General features: G+C 42.9%; 1 protein-coding gene across 3 annotated transcripts; it reads left to right on the top strand.

Moving 5' to 3' along the window:
• The first annotated feature begins 2,060 nt into the window (after positions 1-2,060).
• mypn (myopalladin) lies at positions 2,061-19,628 on the top strand. 3 transcript variants are annotated; one of them, XM_061837722.1, is made up of 20 exons: positions 2,061-3,091; positions 6,099-6,274; positions 7,108-7,159; positions 7,251-7,626; positions 7,697-7,771; positions 7,851-7,992; positions 8,451-8,474; positions 8,844-8,960; positions 9,054-9,804; positions 10,743-11,780; positions 11,863-11,995; positions 12,394-12,474; positions 13,214-13,435; positions 13,517-13,666; positions 13,746-13,825; positions 15,428-15,554; positions 15,634-15,841; positions 15,949-16,114; positions 18,536-18,669; positions 18,756-19,628. In XM_061837722.1, the coding sequence occupies exons 1-20, from the start codon at positions 2,061-2,063 to the stop codon at positions 18,932-18,934; spliced, it is 5,262 nt and encodes a 1,753-aa protein (XP_061693706.1). In that variant the 3' UTR covers positions 18,935-19,628. The 3 variants fall into 3 exon arrangements, with proteins under 3 accessions (XP_061693706.1, XP_061693708.1, XP_061693707.1); XM_061837724.1 differs by having other exon boundaries at positions 18,536-18,677; positions 18,756-18,920; XM_061837723.1 differs by lacking the exon at positions 12,394-12,474.
• The last annotated feature ends 830 nt before the right edge of the window (positions 19,629-20,458 follow it).

Genomic DNA, 20,458 nt, shown 5'->3' with positions numbered 1-20,458 from the left:
ATCAATGATACATTCAAATAAAGTGTACTCTGCTCTAAAGGTGCACTCAAACTAATCAAGAAACTGAATCCACCAGGAAACGTTTTGCAGGAAACTATCAAAATGTTTTGAAAACTTTGACTGTTCTTGACCTGCAGTGTTGACGGTGCGGGGGTGTGAGAGGCTGGGTGAGGGGCTTCTAAATCCGTATGATGGTGCTCTCTGGCAGAGCAGCGAAGGTGGAATCCCTTTACAGCATGCTCCCGCCGGCCAATGAGCACGGACGCCTCCCAAACGTATGGGCCAGGCCTCCCCAAAATAACCTGCGACCGTGGCGCTGACAAATGTTGCTACTTTTACAGCTGACAGGTTACCCCAGCTACTCGCCTTCATATTTGCCTGTAAACGCCAAAGGTAACTGCGAGAAAAGCAGGAAAGCTGGGCAGCTGCCTCTCTCCCAAGATTGTCCCAGGCGGCAGCAAGTGGAAGACTGGAATCTCCCACTTTGAGCACACGTGCACCCTGAGGAACCCCAGTCCATTTCCAGAGGCCAGCTGGGCTTACTCTGAAGGTAAAAAACCACAACATCCCTTCAATTCATTATTCCTGCATGGCATCCTTTGGCATCAGCCTCACGCTGCATACAGTCTCAGAAAATCTCTGACATTATGGACTTCAGTCTACTTTTAGCTGTCGACTGGGAAAGCTGACTTCTTAATTCAATTACTTGTACCCCGCCCCAGTTCTGCGTTGCTGGGTTTGTTCACCAGGGGCCGCGTCATAAAAACAACTTTTCACTTCACCCAGCAGCCAGGATTCATGGTCATTCGCGACCCTTGTTTTTGTTTTGATTTGATTAGTGATTGTTGTGCTTGTGCTCAAGCTCATGATCACAAGGTCACGTAAGATGAGTGAAGCTGCTTTCCTTTGTTGATTTTCTTCATGTAAACTGAGCTCTGGCTATTATTAACTATGACTTCGTGGGCTTGGAGTTTGTTTGCAAAGGATTAATGTACACAACAGCTGCACTTTCAGGTCTGCTCGAAGGGCATTCCAGTACACTTAATCGTGCTGATTTGAGTGTCAGTAGCATATGTGAACCCTATCTCGTGTCTGTATCCAGAATTTGCTCGTGCTATGTGTCACAAAATTATGCAAGGAGGAAACTTTGCAGACGTTCGGAAGGGTGTGAGGGAGTCTAAATGCTATCGAACGTGGCACCCTGTTAAAACTCGCCGGCAATTCGACATGAATCAACTTATTTTAATGAGATTTTTTAGCTTCAGCTTCTGTATTCATATTGACAACAGAGGCTACTTCATTAGTCTCAATCCACCCACTCCTTTTATACGCCACTCCACCAGAGTCCCAGGTGAGCGGGAGCCTATCACATGCGACTTTGGGTGAGAGGCAAGGTACACCCAGATTTGGTAGCCAATTAATGAAAAAGAACAGAGTGCTGTAAAAAAGTATTTACCCCTCCTGATTTCAGTTTTTTTATTTTTATTTTTTTTATATCTATCATTTCCACCTCTTAATGGCTAAAAAAAATAATGAGATTTTGGAGTGGACAAGTCAAAGTCCACATTTAAATCCAATTACGATCCTGTGGTGTTACCTTAAATGAGCAGTTCAAGCTAGAATACCCTCCAATATGGCGGAGTTGAAACAATTCTACAAAGAAGAGTGCTGGCAAAATTCCTCCAGAGCGATGTGAAAGACTCATCACCGATTATTGCAAATGCTTGATTTCAGTTATTGCTTCCAAGGGTGCCTCAACCTGTTATTATGATCAGGGGCGATTACTTTTTTGTTTTGGGTCACATCCTTGTCATGGTGATCATCAGGTGGGGGTTATAATGGTGTAACCACATAATTGTGTAATTGGTAAGCTGTAACGTTACGCCAAAATCACAGTTTAGTTTGGTATCTACCGATTATGTCCCTGACAACCCTTCGTAAAGGGCCATCTACTGTATGTGTTTACTTGTGTATGTCAATTGTCATCCACAAGACTAGTGACGAGATCTACATGTGCAGCACAGGAATCTAATAGATGCTTTTTTGATTCTTCTCTCAGCATGCAAGAGAACACAGCTGAGCCGCCGGCATCACTCTCTCAGCTCTTAAGGGAGAGCTACCTGGCCGAGGCCCGAGCCCAGCAGCTTCGCGGCGAGATGAGCCGCTCCGACGCCTCATCGTCACGCATTCATATTTTTGGCTCCCTTAAAGGAAAGGCTGAGGACTCAGCAGGTCTCCATGAAAGCCAACTGCCAGACTTATCAGCGTTCCTCAGCCAGGAAGAGCTGGATAAGAGCGTTAACTTGGCCCGCCAGGCCATCGTACACGATGGGCGCGAGGAGAGGGCCGAGCTCAAAGCCGTTGTCACTCCATCTGCCACGGCTTCCATTTCTTCGTCTGTTCACCTGGCAAAGCCCTCTGCTGTTCTGGACATGCCCCCCATTATGCCAGTTGAACCGCCAGCAGCACAACCAAACTTCACACCCGACAGAAAGCCAAAAATCAACTCTGTCCGGCAAGACGACATGATGAGGAACAATAGTGAAGGTCTAAACCACTTGAACAAGTCGCCAATGAACTCCCCGTTTGGTGCGGAGACCCAGTCCAAGAAGGAGTTCCTCAACAAGGCAGCCGACTTCATCGAGGAGCTCTCCTCTCTCTTCAAGGCGAACACCTCCAAACGGATACGACCGAGAGCGTGCAAAGCCCATCGGAATCGGAACCAGAACAAGAACCACAACGACGGAAAACTTTATCTAGATGGCTCAGACAACAGGGAGCGCTCGGCCACGTCTACAGAGGTGGCGGACGACGAACCGGGTTCGGCCGTCAACCACCAGCCCGACATCCGTCTGGACTCTGGGATTGGTCATGTGGAGTTAGAGGATGGTAGGATTACTGAGGAGCAGTGTGACTCTGAAGAGGTGGAGGCGGCAGAAAGCTACATCCTGACACAACCTCCATCATCTGCAGAGGAGACAGTCTGTGAGCCTCCTCATTTTATCCAAAAACTGAAAAGCAGAGAAGTTCCCGAGGGAAGCAAAGTCCAGTTAGACTGCATTGTCAGAGGACACCCTGTACCTGAAGTCCGGTAAGGAGCCAGAAATCTGCAAGGCAGTCCATTCTGACAGCAGATCTAATATTAGCTAGCAGAGGATAGGTTTGCAGCTGCATTTATTTCATTGTGTCATATTACCAAGCTGAAAAGCTAGTTGAGGACTGTCAGCAATGTGTTGAGTCCTTTTATTCGAGAAAGGGGAAAAAAACTAGACACAGGGTTAAGTGACAGTGAAGAGTTCAGAGTGGATCAAGCGATGCATGGGCAATTTGGAAGTCTGGAGAGTATTGCTACATAATTAAGGACCAAAATAAAACAGCGATATAGCCGACAGGGCATACACAACAAGCAGTGGTTCCTCCTGAATCTTTTTTTTTTATTTTTTTTATCTTACCTCGGTAATAATATGGCTCCAACCTTGTGAGAACAGATTGTGAAACTTCCTTGTTTGTTCTGCAATGGCCAAAGCAAGCAAAAGAAAGACATTCTTCAATGAATTTGGTGCGGATGAACTTGAGAACCCTGGAAATTGTCGTGACTACAGATAAGATGTCTAACGTTGCTGTTTCCCATCTATCTAATATCAGGTGACTGATGGTGAAGTGGTACACTCGCCTGACTTTGCCACGAGCAGTATGGGTCGTCCCCCCCCCCACACTCGGTATGAATGCTTGTCCTTGTCTATATGTGCCCTGCGGCTGACTGGCGACCAGTTCAGGGTGTCGTCCGTCTTTTGCCCAAAGTCAGCGGGGATAGGCAGCACCCGGCATCCCTAACCAAGATCTTCTGTATTGAGAATGAATGAATGGATGGGTCTATTTAATGTCTTTGAATAAGAATGCTTTAGTGAGAATTCATTCAGTCCTTAATCTCAATACAGGGTAGAACCACCAAATCTGGATTTGCGCTGTGTGTCAATCCGATTTCTTAGTCTCAAGTGGCACAATTTCAACATGCATCATGGCAGACCAATGAAGAAGACAACTTAATATTGGGTTAAACTCTGATACTTATTGGATATCTGCCAGTGTGAGTGTAGCAAAAATGCAAAGATTAATATTTGAATGTATTATTTGTTGTTGCCTTCTGTATTGTCGCTGGCCAGTGTTGACACGTGTGTAGTTATTTATGTAGATATGTGTCAATATGTTGATAACATGTCTAAATGGGAAAAAAAAACATGGGCATTGAATTAGAATTAGGCACTTGGGTTTGCAGTACAAACCATTGTTGGAAAAAAAAGTATTCTCTTCTGCTGTGCCGCCTCCATTTGTTTTTTTTTTTGTTTTTCAAGGGGAAGTGTTGACTTGGGAGAAAATAGTTGCTCATTTGGAAAATGTTGCCAAAGAAATTGTATGTATTAGTATGTAAAAAGTGGTCACTTGAAGACATTCCAGGCAGGCTAATATGAAGACGGGTATAGGAGCAGTAGAGGAGGGGGCATGGTCTTGTTAGTCCAACCGAGCATTGTTGAGGCACTAACGTATACTTGTGCTGGAAGAATGTAAGCGCTCTGCCATTTTTAGACCCGACTGGCACTGCGAGCTGTAGTCTCGTCTGATAATGGAACCAACTGAGCTCTTGGCAGTCGTGTGAACACACGCAGCACTTTGGTAAGATGGTTTATTTGCTCTTTAGAGGAAACCTCACATTCTTAGTCATTTTAATCCTTTGCACAGGTTGTTTTTAAAAGATGGTCAAAAAATTATTCCCCGACCTTAATTTCATTGTAAACCTTCTCCTTTGTATGAACTTTTTTTTTTTTTTCAAGGATTGTTTTAGTTTCTCATTTGTCATGTTTAGGTGAAAAGCTTGGTTGTATCTATGTGCGAGAACTTTAGCACAACGTGTGTCGAGTTTAATTCAGAGCCGTCGGACTCCAGAGGGAATCTCCTTGTGAGTTTTGAGCCGCAGAGGGAAAATAGCTCTGACAGGTGCAGTGAGGAGGCACACCAACCATCCTCTTTACTACTCATGCTTTTAATTTAGACTCTTACTCATGACAAATGACTCTTTTAAAAGAACATCCTGCGGTGAGTCCATTTCAGTGAGGCCTGCAAAATGAATTCCACTGTCCCTTCACTGACAAATCGCAAATGGACACATTGAGCGTGCATGTTCGAATCAGCTGACATTGATGACAGAACTGAATGGGATTTGCCAACATAAAACCGACATCTGGCTACAGGCACAACTCACCTCATTCCTTTTTGATGATTGGCTGGATTTTTCAAACGCATCAAAGACTCATCAACTCAAAATAGATGCTCTGCTAGCTCATGTTGCTGCATAGTGCATTGGAAGTCAGTTTACTGTTAGAGTTTCATAAAAAAGAAATAGACTGACAAAACAATATATATACCTCAATAGTCAGCTAGATGCCCTTAAAAACTATAGGAAGTTTTATTTTCATATTAGAATTTGGAGACAAAAGATTTGAATTAACCTTTGTTGATGTTTTTCTAAGATGAGGAGAGTTAGACCAATTCTGGATGCAGGAAAATTATGATTTAAAAAAAAAAAAAAAAGAACAAACAAACAAACACAAAAAAGAACCATTGATTGCAGAGCAGTTATTTTCTCGCACTCACATGAATTTCTTTCCATAATTATGGTTGCTCACGTGGAAAGTATGAGTACTGATTAATGCAAATCTCATCTAACCCCTTGTCATTGGGTACGAAAAGGTAAAATGTGTTCGGAGTTTAAACATGCAGTATGTTGCAATTTGCAACATGTCATTGTGTTCCAAGTGGACTGTATCTCGGGAGTTTTGTCTAAACTAGTAAAGCTCACTGCTGTACTTTATAGGCGAAAGGGACAGTTTTTACTCATTGATATTTATACTGTATGATGGACTCGTAACTCAGTCAAAAATCCCCTCTTGGTTGTAGATTGTAGCACTCTACTATGATAGATGATGTTCTGAGCCTACAATATTAGCAACAATAAGAAGTGTATGCATTTATTTAATACCATAAACCGATTATACCAATAGCTAATGAATGGTCATTGAAGGTGTTGATTTTCTGAATTGCAGGTGGTTCTGTGAGGGCAAAGAGTTGGAGAACAGCCCTGACATTCAGATCCTCACCAATAGCGAGCTGCATTCGTTGATCATCACAGAAGCTTTTGAGGAGGACACTGGACGTTACTCCTGCTTCGCATCCAATTTCTACGGAACTGACTCGACCTCGGCCGAGATCTACATCGAAGGTGATTCTTTCTTTCTTTTTAAAGCAGTGGTTCTCAATCTGGTCTGGGAACCCTCTTGGGGTCTGGAGCGGTAATATGAGTGGTCTGAAATTTTATATATATATATATATATATATATATGTATATATATATATATATATATATATGCACCAATAAAACAAAAGATATTGAACCAATTACTCAGTCCTTACTCTTGTTACTCCCTACCTTAGCTTTGGGACGTCAAAAGCTCTGATATTATTTTTGACATATCACAGATCAGACACATGTGCAGCATTTCTAGCTGATATCACACTTAAGTAGATTTGTACAGCAAAATATTTACAGCACATACCTTGACTCAAAAGTTGTTGCTCACGATAAATTTTACAAACTGTAAAGGGCAGCCTCAGCATTGTTACATGGAAGACAATGCGAAAATGTTTCCTCTTTTTGGGAAAATTGTCATAAGAAAGGTCAAAAATTCACTTAAAGCGATCGAATCCTTAAAGTGGCAACACTGACTGCTTTTGCAATCTACCTCCTCCCTGTGCACGCCTTTGTTGTTCGTCAAAGCATTGCACAAAGGCGAACATCAAGTAAATGTATTTACATTTGGTTAAGTTCCTGCTTATTGAATAAGCCATTAATATTTAGATTGAAATATTTTAAAAGCAGGCTAATAATTCCCATGGCATTTCGTGCTGCATATGATAATGACTGTATGATTCGTTGGCATTAGGCTTATGAGGGGCACCTTGGAAAAATGTTTCCCTGGTAGGGGTTCCAAAAATCTTGCGAACCCCTGCTTTACAGAGCTTCTAAAATACTCAAATGCACACGTGATCCAACAGGTGCATCCTCTTCAGACTCTGAGGGGGAACTGCACTTTGAGCATGTAGCCCAGTAAGTTCTCCTCCTCTCGCCATTTAGATTTTGAGGTATCGAAAACACTTTATTGGTAATGGTAAGTCTTCATCTTTTCCGATTTGGAAAGCCTGCAGGCAAAACAGCCAAAGTCTGCCCCGCTCTCAAGCCAACTCGCCACAGACGTAAAAGAGCCTTCAGTAAATCAAACAACAGGGGAGCCACCAGAGGAGCTCAACACTCTTGTGAGCCATAAAATCTCAAGTCCAATTCCAGTCCAGACGACAACCACTTCACCTCCAAGTCCAGAGCCCTCTAAATCTTTGGGAGCATCAACACCTGACTCTGAGGGGACTGAAACGATCCTCCTACCTGTGCAAACGCTTCTGACGTCTCCGCCGGCAGAGGCTCATCTGGTGTCAGTGGCTGCTTCGCTCACACCAACATCTCAGCTTTTCACCTCTGTGCCACCGCTCCCCAACGCAGCTCCAACATCCCAACCTGAGGTAGAACAGCAGACACACTACTGGTCATGATTGTTGTTTTTCTCCTCCTAACATTTTTGGGTGTGTCCAGAATCAATCATCTAGCTTCAACCTCCCACAAGGCTTCAACGGGCAAGCCATTATGGCTGCCCCCGTTTTTACAAAGGTAGAACCTAAAAGGATATGTACAGTAGTATATTCTGTTGTGACTGTATGTCACATAACCCCTTTTCTTACAACTCCAGGGTCTGCACGACCTGGAGGCCTCAGAAGGGCAGCTGGTGGTGCTAGAGTGTCGTGTGAAAGGGGTGCCGTCCCCTCGAGTGGACTGGTACAAAGAGGGAAAAATCATAGAAGACTCGCCTGACTTTAGGATTCTGCAAAAAAGTAAGCACAAACCATATGCAAGACCATAATGCGAGAATAAGATAAAAAGATGTTGAATACATGTCACAAACAACAGAAAATTACTGAACACTAGAAGATTATTATAGTTCTTGTGATACTCTTATGAAATGTTTATAAAGTATTTATACACTTGCTAATAATTACTTCAACACTTTGCTGTAAGTCTAGCAAGAACAGCAAGTGACGTTTAAAAAAAGTTAATAATTCTTCTGCTGTGCCCTCGTTGAAGACATACGCAAGGTTGTATCAGTATTTTTTGATTTTCATCACTATTATTCCGTTATTTGATGAATTCCTGATAGAAATCTAAAGTTCTACAGGCCTCTAGTCTAGTGAGACACAGGGAGTCAATATAATCTATTCCCTCCAAATTTTAACTGTTGTTCAGTATTACTGCATATTGATGATTGTGCTCTTTCTTTTTGGGGGGTTTTCAGAACCTCGATCTCCAGCTGAATCAGGTAACTGTTTTTGAATTCCTTATTTGTGTAAAAATATTATTATTGCCTTGGTATGTATGATGCTGTGTGCATACATAATGCTCTGAAGTGTTTAGTCCTTGGTGAAGACTTCAGTTCCTCTTCTGTACACAAACCAGGGCTGCTTTCCTTTGCCTGTGCACCTTATAAGGCAGTCTCTCATCCTGTGTCAAACCACCACGGCAGATACTTTCAACCTGCCTTAGCTTCAAATAGACTCAGCTCCATGTACAAGACAACGCACAGTGCTACTTTATCAACACAAGACATGTCCCTTCTCTCTCACAAGACTCTCGACAGCAATCACAGGAGAGCAATTTAATCACGTGAGTATCACTTTTCTTTCCCCAGAGGAAATATGTACGCTGGTCATTGCTGAGGTCTTTCCTGAAGATTCTGGGATGTTTAGTTGCACTGCAAGCAACACTTACGGAATAACATCCAGTAGCGCGGCACTTAATGTCAAAGGTAATACTTCTGTTTTACATTAAAAAAAGAACTCCAGCATAATGTTAGTGTTATGTCAATATGCAGCATGTGACTTTCTCTGATTTATTGCAGGTAATAGGGGAAACAAGCATACATTTAGGCCTTTTTACACTTTAACTGTGGAGCCCAGCCGAGTCCAAGACCCTTCCATATCAGATCTCGCCATCCCTCCTGTAAAACCCCACACAGAGATTCCTCTGACCAGTAGCATCAAACCTCACTCCAGCACCATCCGCCTCGATCCTTTGCTCAATAGCACCTTACGTTTGGACCTTTTAAACACCAGCACCTTTCATCTGCACCCTAACAGCTCCAGCATGCTCTGTCCAGACTCCTTACGTACCAGCCTTCACGGGTTTGACCCCGGCAGCATGTCCAGTAGCCCAAATCTCAATCCCCGGGGTCTGAGCACCCCCAATTTACTCCCGCTGACCCTTCACCAGGAACCTACAGAGGACACAGGACAGCTGGCTCCACATCCAAAATCCTTCGCTGCTCCAGCTGTAGCTGAGCAGGAAGTTTCTGGACAGGTGTTGACTCCACCGGATATTAGCGCCAATCATCAGGCAGCCTCTCACCACCAGAATGAGACATCGGTTTTGCTGCCCCTCCCCAGCCCACCTCCTAACTCCTGTCTAAAGTCTGGTGTCCTAACAAACCACAAAGACTCACGCTCCGGCTCCAGAGTCGGTCTTCGAGTACATTTCAAACTGCCTGAGAAGGAGGACGGTGAGCAAATTTACACATCTGCACCACCTGACGAAGATACTTCTGAAACACTGGTCAACAGAGGACCACCACCAGTGCTGGCAAAACCCAAACTGTAAGTAGAGTTGATAAATCAGATTCTTGATAACCAACTAAAGTTGGAAAGCAACCATTGATCTTGAACCTCTCAGAGTTCCGGTCTTGACCCTAAAAGAAATGTTGACAATCAAACAAGCTTACAGTTTTAAATCATGTTCATCATCATCATTTTATGGTAACATGATGTTCTATGAGGATCAGTCAAAAAGTAATGAGGGACCACTCTTGAGATGAAAATGTATGGGAAACCCTGGTATACTGTACAGAAAAATACCTACAACGATTTCACAACCCAAACCACATTTTCAGTTCACACATCACCATGTGATCCTCCCCCTCCTCTTCAAGTCCAAATATAAATGATCCTCGTTCAGCTCAACTATTAGTCGCAATTCACTAATCCATGCGAGCAGACCTCCAATGTGGACCTTCAGGCTCTCCAAAACAAAGGATGGCATTTTCTACTTGTAAGTTCACTTGCGTTTAATATATTTAGGTTTTGCTTTTTACATGTTAACTGCAAATGTTCACTAATCAGTTGTTTTCCAATTGTCCTTGTTTTCACTTTCTAAAGATTTATTACGGCTCCTAGATTAGGATCACTTTGGAGGTTGGTCAAGAGAAAGTAAGAGGGTGATAGATTTTCCTTTGTTCTGTTGTTTTAATCAATAGTAGGCGAATATGATGTAAACTGTGACTGTCAGACTCCATTTAGGGTGCATATTGAAAGAGTTCTACCTCAAGGTTAAGCAGTGTTGTTTTGTGGACAACTTGGTGGTGGTCCATAAAAGGGCAGATAATCTTCATGCTGATTTTGGCCCAGTCCTTTTGGACTTTATGGGGCTGACCAGCTGTAATTCATTGGAAGACAACACTGAGCCTCCCTCATGCTCACCATGTATAGAGTCTTTCCAGCTCACCTCATCTCTGATGTTGCTTTTACTTGACCCACAGGGACCCAGCACAGCTCCAGCTCCTTCACAACCAAGTTCTTATGGAGCAGCAGCAGGAGAGTGAACCCCCTGCACAGACCCACAACCAGCTTTCATTCCATGTTAAGCCAGAGGCCACAAACCCTCGTGAACGTTCAGTCTGGTCCCTCAGAGCAAACCGTGATTCCGAGTCAGCCTACCTGAACAACACCTCGCAGATGACACCCAAATCTGCATCTACCCACACTGCGATGCCTCCTGCACCTTTACCGAGTTCTGCTCCTGCAATCAACACTGCTCCACCTCCTCAAATATTCTTTCCATCCACCGCTCAGGTTAAGACCTCCTCCCTGATGACGGTCCCTCCACCTACGCCACAGCTAAATACAGCTCTGCCTCTCAGCGTAGCACCTTCGACCCAGATGAACACCATCCATGCCTCACACCTCAGCCTATCAGCAGCGGTTCTTGCCAGAACTGCACCTACCCCGCAGTTTTCATCTCAGCCAGTGATAGATTTCAGTTCAAGCTCAACAGATTCAATCGCAGCCTCACATCACGTCACGTCTCCAGCTGCTTTGCTGAGAAGCACCCACGCCTCCCTCATGAATCTGACCGCGACCTCACAGGCTTTCAACTACACTCGGCCTAAAGAGTTCCTCACAGCCCAAACTATGTCACCCGTCCGGAGTCCCTCCCCAACAGAATCCCCAGTTCCGCTTCTCCAGGAACTAGCAGCTGAGCTCAACTTCTCGGCCACCAGCTCGCCAACGCTCCCGCCGTTCTCACCACCGACCAGGACCTTCCCCACAAGAGTGCTTCAGTCGCCTACTAGCCCGCCTTCGCTCATATCCTCCCCCACGCCGGGTTCAGCACCAGCCTTCAACAATGCGTTCGCCATCAGAGCACAGTCACCTCCCCAGGCTTCCTCTCCCACCTCCAGCAGCTCCACGCCGAGCCCCATCCAAAACCCAGTAGCTTTCCTGAGCGCCATCCTGCCTTCCTTGACCCCATCTCAGCCGACTAACTCCATGGGCCTTCCCAGAGGAGCACCTTTCGGGTACTTGACATGTGACTGGTTGCACTACTGAAAAGGTGGAAGGATTATCACTTATTCTAAAATATTTCTTTTGTCTCTTAAGGTTGCATAAGAAGGCCCCAAAGACACGCCTCCAATCAAATGAAAACATTCGCGAGAGCAAAGATGCTCTCCTTCGTGACATTGAGAAAAAACTGCAATTTAACGATGATCTTCCCATTTTCGCCCATCAACAGGTATCAAACACGCCTTCAGTTAGTTGGATGATTGACATGTTAGTGAGTATATCTAATCACTAATTTTAAACTAACCAATATCTGCTGTTTTGTCTGGTTTTCGACACCAAACATTCAAATCGACCCTTTCAAGTGTCCACCAGCACACCCGGACAGTTGGAAGTCCCTGCTCTTTCATTCCCCGGAATTCACAATTCACTTTTGACTTTGTGACGCATATTCTGTAATCATTTTAATTTCTCTAACGAGTGGACTATCAGCAAAACATTTATCGCTCCTCATTCATGACCATCAGTCATTTTGTCCATTTACAGCAACCAAGGACGTGTGTAACATTCCTTAGCTTGTTTGTGCGCTTTTTTATCAGCCGTTCGTCATCCATCCCTATCCTCTCGTAGAAGCGGAGTATTGAGGGGAAAACAGCGAGCAGAGCCCATGTCGGACCAAACATTCCAGCTACTGTCATTAACTATGATGAGGTACAAGGATCATCTCGTTGCAAATCACTGATTCGAAACGCTAGCATTACGACACTTCACTTCATAGAGCATACGATGCCAGTCACGTTTCGACACAATTTCTCATGTAATAGATTTGTTTATTCCAATATTTGACTGGTATCAAATTCCATTCAAGTATCCATTAACTAATATATTACCTCCACAAAGAAATTCTACTTCATTGTGCTCATGACTTACTGCTGGTTCACTACAATTTCACTCATTTCCCCTTTTAAGCTTGTGTTCCGTCTGTGTTCTCACAGATATACTGTATATCAAATACATATGCATATACACTCGAATGAAATAATTACTTGAATTTTCAATCAGTTGTCAGAGCTGTTCAGGCAACCTCAACAAAACATAACCATCTAAAATATATTGGGGAAACATCCCAAATATTCAAGAAACAGGCTTCTTATTTAATTTCTGTTCTCTGTTTTACCCTCTGTTTTTTGTTGCATGAGCACTTTTTTTTTTTGGGCTATCTAGCTGCCATTTTGTTAACAGCTGTAACTGCATAGTCATAACATAATGGGATTTTGCTCAAAGTGAACTTTTGACTTCAACACCTGTTATGTCAGATTAATACATACATTTAAAAAGCCCATGTGCGTTATTACGTACATTATAGTACGTAAAAAGTATCTCGCTGGTAAAACGACAAAAGTTGCATTAAGTTTCCTTTTATGTAAGCCCTTTTCCCTTCTTTTTCCAGGAGTACAAAATTTCCAACTTTGAGCAAAGGTTAATGAGTGAGATCGAGTTTCGCTTGGAGCGAACGCCGGTGGAGGAGTCAGACGATGACGTGCAACACGATGACATCCCCTCGGGCAAATGCATCGCGCCCATTTTTGATAGGAAACTCAAGAACTTCAAGGCCGTGGAGGGCGTCCCTGTGACGTTCTCCTGTAAAGTTGTCGGCATCCCCGTTCCGAAGGTGAGTCCTCGAGTGGTGCAAAAGAGCACAATACTTTTACATTCATATCTGATACCATATCTGTTCATTATATGACATCAGGTGTACTGGTTTAAAGATGGGAAGCAGATCTTGAAGAAAAACGTCCATTATAAGAAGATAAGAGAGGGTGATGGGACATGTGCTTTACACATAGAATCTACAACTGCTGATGATGACGGAAACTACACCATCATGGCAGCAAACCCACAGGTAACACCTCGCCCTGAGCATCCTCATCATGAGCCCATCCGTCTGCACAAATTCTCATTAACCGTTTGAAAACAAACAGGGACGAATGAGCTGTTCGGGTCATTTGATAGTCCAAACAGGACCACCCAGAAATCGACTTGCCCCAATTAGCTCTCAGAGGTAAGCAGGAATGGCGATGTATCCTACAGTTGACCCAAAAAGAAAAATAAATAAATAAAGGTTCTCCATAGCCCTGTTTGAATGCAGTTATTTTGTGTGTGTGTGTGTGTGTGGGGGGGGGGGGGGATACATTGATAACTCATTCCCATCATTAATGTGGTCTGTACAACTGAAATGAATTTTATAAAAATGTTTTTTGAAAGGTGAAGTCAAAATAAATGACATAAATAATGAGGGTCCACAAGTCTAACTGGGATGTGGCTGTGTTCAGAATTAACCGAGACAGCACAACCTGCCAGAACTGGCCTGTGATAAACCCTAAACAAGTTTTGGGTGTTCTAGTAGACTTCTTTTCTTGACTGACAGAAAAGTGATGCTATGGTTCCTAGGGGGTTTCTGAAGATTATATGACACGAGTGTCAAACTCATTTTTGTCGTGGGCCACATTGTAGTTACAGTTTCTTTCAGAGGGCTGTTATGACTGTCAAATCACATAAATAATGAATCCGCGCCTTATATTTTTACATAGACAACAACAAACTCAAATGTCATGGGTAATACTTTGAAACTGTTGTTGAAGTTACTGTATTGTTAAAAGGGGTTTCATTAAAAAAAAAAAACATAACTGTAATTATGTATTCCATTCTATACGATAAGTTCTTTTTTTTTTTTTTGGGGTGGGGCGGTGTACAGATTTTAGCAAGAATCATGGTGGTTCAAGCACATGATTTGGTTTCGTGGGCCCAAAAATATGATGTGGCAGCCCAGATATGGCCCGCCTTGAGTTTGACACCTGTGTTTTATGCTAACACACAGGGGCATCAAACAAGGGCTCTGTCTGCATGGCAGCCCCCCACGCCCCTCAGCATAGCAAAGTTAGGGGCCCTTTATTTTCCCATACAATTAAAATTCAAACAGGGGTGTGCAGACTTTTTGTACCCACTGTTTGGAAACATTTTCATTGTTCATGCAAACGAGAACAAGGAGAGAAAATTGTTGTACAGAAAGATTGACACAAAATAAACTATAAAATAGTTACCTGATTAAGGGAAGTAATGATACTGCATTATGACACTATCAAAAACTAATTTTTTTCCAAAATATTTTAGGTGATATTGATGTGCTGAGTGTCCAATTAGGTCAACAATTTGAACTGTGGCTTTTTTTTTCATCCTTGTTAACATATACACATAATTTTGCTTTATAATGCATCGGGAGTTCTTGACCTGCGGGCCTTGAGTTCTTCTTTGTAGGAAATCAAATAGTCTTAAGTGTCGGAAGGTTGTGGGTATTAGCTGGCTTTCAGATCCTGATTGACCTGAACAAGAGAATCAGATGTCAAGTCCGCATTTAGCAATGCACTACTGTCCTAAATGAGCTTAAAATACCAAGCAACTTCCAAAATAATACAATTAAAAGTACATTTTAAACCCAGTGTGGTAATAAAGATTGAGAGGAGTGCTGAATGTTAAGTTGGAGAAATGAAGTTAATTCTACTGCAGTACATCATAGGTTTGGGTTCCTTTTTACTACTTTGGAACTAACTAACTAACTAACTAACTACACATTATCTCGATATACATGGACCTTTCTGCATTTTAGGGTACGAACTCGTGTACAGGAAGTTGAGGGAGAGCAAACCCAGGAGGGATTCTTCCGGCCTCACTTCGTCCAGGCTCCAGGAGACATGCTGGCACACGAGGGGAGGGTATGCAGACTAGACTGTAAGGTAGGTGGGCATGTTCTGTGCATGACTTTTACGTAATGGTTGCCTTCCACAAATAGAACAGTCCCTGTTTGTCTTCTAGGTGAGTGGTCTGCCCAATCCCGAGCTCATGTGGTTGGTCAGCGGTCGGCCTGTTTATCCGGATCACAACCACAAGATGCTGGTGCGGGAAAACGGCATCCACTCTCTGGTCATTGACCCCCTGACGCAGAAAGACGCTGGCACATACACCTGCATTGCCAGCAACAAAGCGGGGCAGAGCTCCTTCAGTCTGGAACTCAAAGTTGTCGGTGAGCAGATTTGCACTCAAGTGGTTCGGAGCAAATCAAGCATTTAGGAGTTTAATGAGGTCTGGGTTTTTTGGGGGGGTTCGGCACTATTTGAATTTTCCCTCCAGAGAAAGAGGTGAAACGTCCTCCCCAGTTTGTGGAGAAGTTGCAGAACATGGGAATCCCTGAGGGGAGCCTCGCCAGGATGGAGTGCCGGGTGGTGGGGGTGCCCCACCCAGTTATATTCTGGAAAAAAGACAACGAGACCATTGCCAAAACCAAAAGCAGAATGAGGTCAGTCAGACATTCCCCCTTTATGAAACATAATGTGTGAAAAGATGTTGATGAGCATGCTCAGCAATATTTGGAAGAGTGTATTTGTATGTGTATTTCTTAGTTTTGTCTAATAAATATAGAAACTGTAGCTACTAGTAATAGATTCTGTATCAGCGGCAACTTGTTGATTTTATCGGACTTGATCACCAAGGAAAAATTGGCATACAGCAACTGTCACAAAAAATATAGACAAAAGTATTACGGCACATAGTAATGACATTAATCATCGGGATTATGAGACAAGGTTATCTTTACATTTAATTATTCAGTTGAATTTAAAATGCAACGAGAGAGAAAAACACTGGAAATACTGCTGAAACCAGATTACGTACACTCTATAATAAAACATTTTTTTTCCCCACGGTCTGACATGAAATCTACCTAACTTATCATTTATGAGAACAAAAATAATTTCTATTTGCTAAATGCCAGAATAATGAGAGAATGATTTTGGGGGGACAATTTTTCAATATTTTTCTTTTTTAATCAAAATCAAAATTGGTCCAACATTGTTGTCCGTGACTCAAATCAAAAAGTGACCTTACAATAATTTATTTCTTCCTTAACAGAGTGAGAGATGAGCCAAAATGTTTTTAATATTTTGTTCCTCTGATTTGAAATTTTTGTATTGTAATGTATTGTGTTTTTTCACAACAAATCTGTTTTTTTATAGTATATTGAGTAAATAGATAATAATAATGACCTTACTTTGGGTCATCTACCAAATCAAGGTACTTTCCCAAATTAGGTCATGGGCTCAGTCCATCCAAAGTACTCCATCCACCTCAACTCACCCCTGGCTGGAAATGTTATACATGCATTATAACAACTACACAAAAAGAAACAAAGACAAAGTCATTATCATGCAATGATGTGTTTTTTCAAGTCCCTTAACCTGCACTTGGCTGACATGTTTTAGAAAAATGCATATAGATAATACAGATAGAAGAGATCAAATAAAAATATCCATCTATTGAAAAGCAAATATTTGCAAACGGTGTTTGATAGCAGGCAGCATGGTGGATTAACTGGTTAGAGCGTTGGCCTCACAGTTCTGCGGATCTCGGCCCCGCCAACACACACAACCCAAAACATGCGCGGTAAGTTAATTGAAGACTCTAAATTGCCCATAGGTCTGATTGTGAGTACAAAGGGTTGTTTGTCTCCATGTGCCCTGCCATTGGCTGGCAACCAGTTCAGGGTTGGGGGTTCAGGCTTCAGGTACGTTTTGATAGCTGGGATAGGCTCCAGCAGTCCCACGACCTTAGTGAGGATAAGCGGCTCAGAAATTGGTTGGCTGTTTCATAACATCTTCTGACGTAAACTAGACTGCACACGTAGTTGTGGCAATGCACATGACCTGATAAGACCAGGGTTTCTTTTTTTTTTTTTTTAACTGAAAATAAACACCCACACTGCAAAAACTCAAAATCTTTAGAAAATATGACTTATCTCAGCTGGTTTTTAGACAATTATTGAACAAGTAGTCCAAAAGTTTGTCAAGGGAGTACGTTTTATTTATTATTTTTTTAACATACCATTGGCTGTTTTACATTTTTAAAGGTTCTCGGCGGCACGGTGGTTCTGCTGGTTAGCACGTTGGCCTCACAGTTCTGAGGTCCCAGGTTCAATCCTGGACCCGCCTGTATGGAGTTTGCATGTTCTCCACGTGTCTGCGTGGGTTTTCTTCGAGCACTCCGGTTTCCTCCCACATCCCAAAAACATGCAACATTAATTGGACATTCTAAATTGCCCCTAGGTGTGATTGTGAATGTGGCTGTTTGGCTCGATGTGCCCTGCGATTGGCTGGCAACCAGTTCAAGGTGTACATCGCCTCCTGCCCGTTGACAGCTCGGATAGTCTCCAGCACTCCCCCGCGACTCTCATGAGGATAAGCGGCGAAGAAAATGGATGGATGGATAAATGTTCTACATGATGCATCTAATTTTAGTTTTCACTAGAAATAAGATATTCTTGTTGAGATTTTGTCATTTTCTGCCTCTTACGCTTGTTAAAAAAAAGAAAAAATACGTATGAACACATCCTCGTTTGGGAGAAACTTCCTACGTATCAGACATACTATAGATACACATATGTAGATATGAAGATGATATTGCAGCGTGCTGCAGCTGCTTGGCTTACCGACGTGGCCTGCATGGTGGCCTTGTTGGGATGGTTGATGTTCCCTTCAAGTCAAAACTTGCTCATTTCTCAACTGATTTCCATGAGGTTTACTTTTTTTTTTCCCTTAATGCTGAAGCGTGCACTATCACTGCACAAAGTTTTAAAAAAAAAGAAAGAAAAAAGTGAGAGACATACCTTCCATACGTTCCTCCAAAAACGGTGTCCTCTTTCAAAGTCCTCTTGCTTCTTTTTCAGCATGCAACAGGATGCCACGGGCTACGTGGGCCTCCACATCCAGCCAACAACTAAAGAGGATGCTGGCTGGTACACGGTATCAGCCAAAAACGAGGCCGGGATTGCGGCTTGTACCTGCAGGCTCGACATCTACGGTACGAAAGTGAGCAGTGCCCAGATAAACTGTCGGCAGCTTTAGTGACGGACGACTATACATGTCACTGTGTATTCTGACCTCCAGCGCAGTGGCATCAGAGCGTGCCGGCACCCATGAAGAAGACGGCGAGCGCGGGCAGCCGTTACGCGGCCCTCACGGGCCAAGGACTCGACATCAAATCGACCTTCCCCACATCGGAGACGGGCCCCTTCCTGTTCTCCAGCTGCCCTCCCGAGGCCTCGCTGGAGAGCGAGGAGCTGTAAGAAGAAGGCACCTCCCTTGACAGGGACGGAAGAATGTTGACCTGCGCGCGTCGTCGCAGGATTCGTGTGACGGGCTTGAAGGGAGACACTCGGAGCATAGAGTGATTGTGAAATGGTTGGGCCACTCGCTAGCACGCTGTCACCATTCCGGTTGACTTTGGTCATATCATGAGTATTTCACATCCAGAAGAAAAAAAAAAATTGCAAAGTCTTATTTCATGAGCCATTAATGGAGCTGAATACATTAATCTTTTCTCAAAGTTGGGGCCCTTTATTTTCCCATGCAACTACTAATTTATGTTCGAATGAAGCTCAACTAAGTTATGTGAAGGAATTTGGAAGTACACTGTACTACAGCTAACACTGGATCGGAATCTATCACCGAACCACCTTTTTGCACCATGTTTATGCAGCATGTTGAGGGCTCGTAGCATTTGCTCACAGTTAGCATTTTGTTAGTAGCTGAAACTGTGGATGCTCGTGGAGCGTCGGATTGGGACTCCAAATTGTTTTATGTTCTAGTGGCAAAATTGAAGTCAATGGCGCAGTTTCAACGCTCCCGTTGATTACCTTTAATTAGACTTTAAAAACTTTTTATGTGACTTTGGAAATATATTGATGGAAGCTCTACTTCCGTAACATTGCACACTGTAATATAGTTTTGTCCTGAGAATAAAAATATTTATTCACGTGAGTGATGTTTGTGTAAATCTGTACTCATTTTATCCTCCATAAAACACGAAAAGCTTCTTTTGTTTAAATTAATTTCTGCTGATTTTTGAAAAATCGTTTTATGCTTCTTCTCCTGAATTCAAAACAAATAGCAGATCCCAAGAGCATAGCTAATTAGTCCAATTAGAGGGGAAGAAGGTTCAAATAAGCATAAAATTACATTCACCTTACTTGACCCAATTAGATTGTGAGCCTCATTTGACCAGCTGCCAGGTCGCTTGTGCGTGTGTGTTGCAAAGTCATAAATGTGTAATGGGAATGTAAGAATACATTGAATTCGATTTTTTTTTAATTACATATGCAGGATGCAGCAGATTAATGTCATTCATTTTGTCATTTTCTGTTGGTTTGTTTTTCAACATTGTCAACTTGACGAACGCTATTGTCCAAAACAAAAGGCCTCACTGTGCTAATTCAGATCAATGAGAACAAATGTGTTTTCCTTCATGACATGCATGATGATGCGCTCTCTCTTTTTTTTTTTTTAAATATTCTGGAAATTATGATTATGGGATTTATGAAAGTAAATCCTAAAACATACGCTTCTGTGACCTAATCTCCCTCTCTCCATAAGGGGAGCCAGATTTAGTGCGATATGTGTTTCTCTTGGGGCTGACGGGTCACTCCTCCGTTGTGACATATGGCTTTTGACAACAGGCCGCAGCTGAGTTGTAGGTGTTCAAATCAACCAATCACATAACATTTAGGGGGTGGAGAAAAAGGGCGGAAGACACGGAAGGGCAGGGCCTTGTCTGCAGACAAGACAAGCAGCAGCTGGCAAACTACATCAAT

This window comes from Syngnathoides biaculeatus, chromosome 12 (genome assembly GCF_019802595.1).
Source record: "Syngnathoides biaculeatus isolate LvHL_M chromosome 12, ASM1980259v1, whole genome shotgun sequence".
NCBI classification, from domain to species: Eukaryota; Metazoa; Chordata; class Actinopteri; order Syngnathiformes; family Syngnathidae; genus Syngnathoides; species Syngnathoides biaculeatus.
The sequence above is the reverse complement of the archived record's forward strand: the minus strand, read 5'-3'. Positions and strand labels throughout refer to the sequence as shown.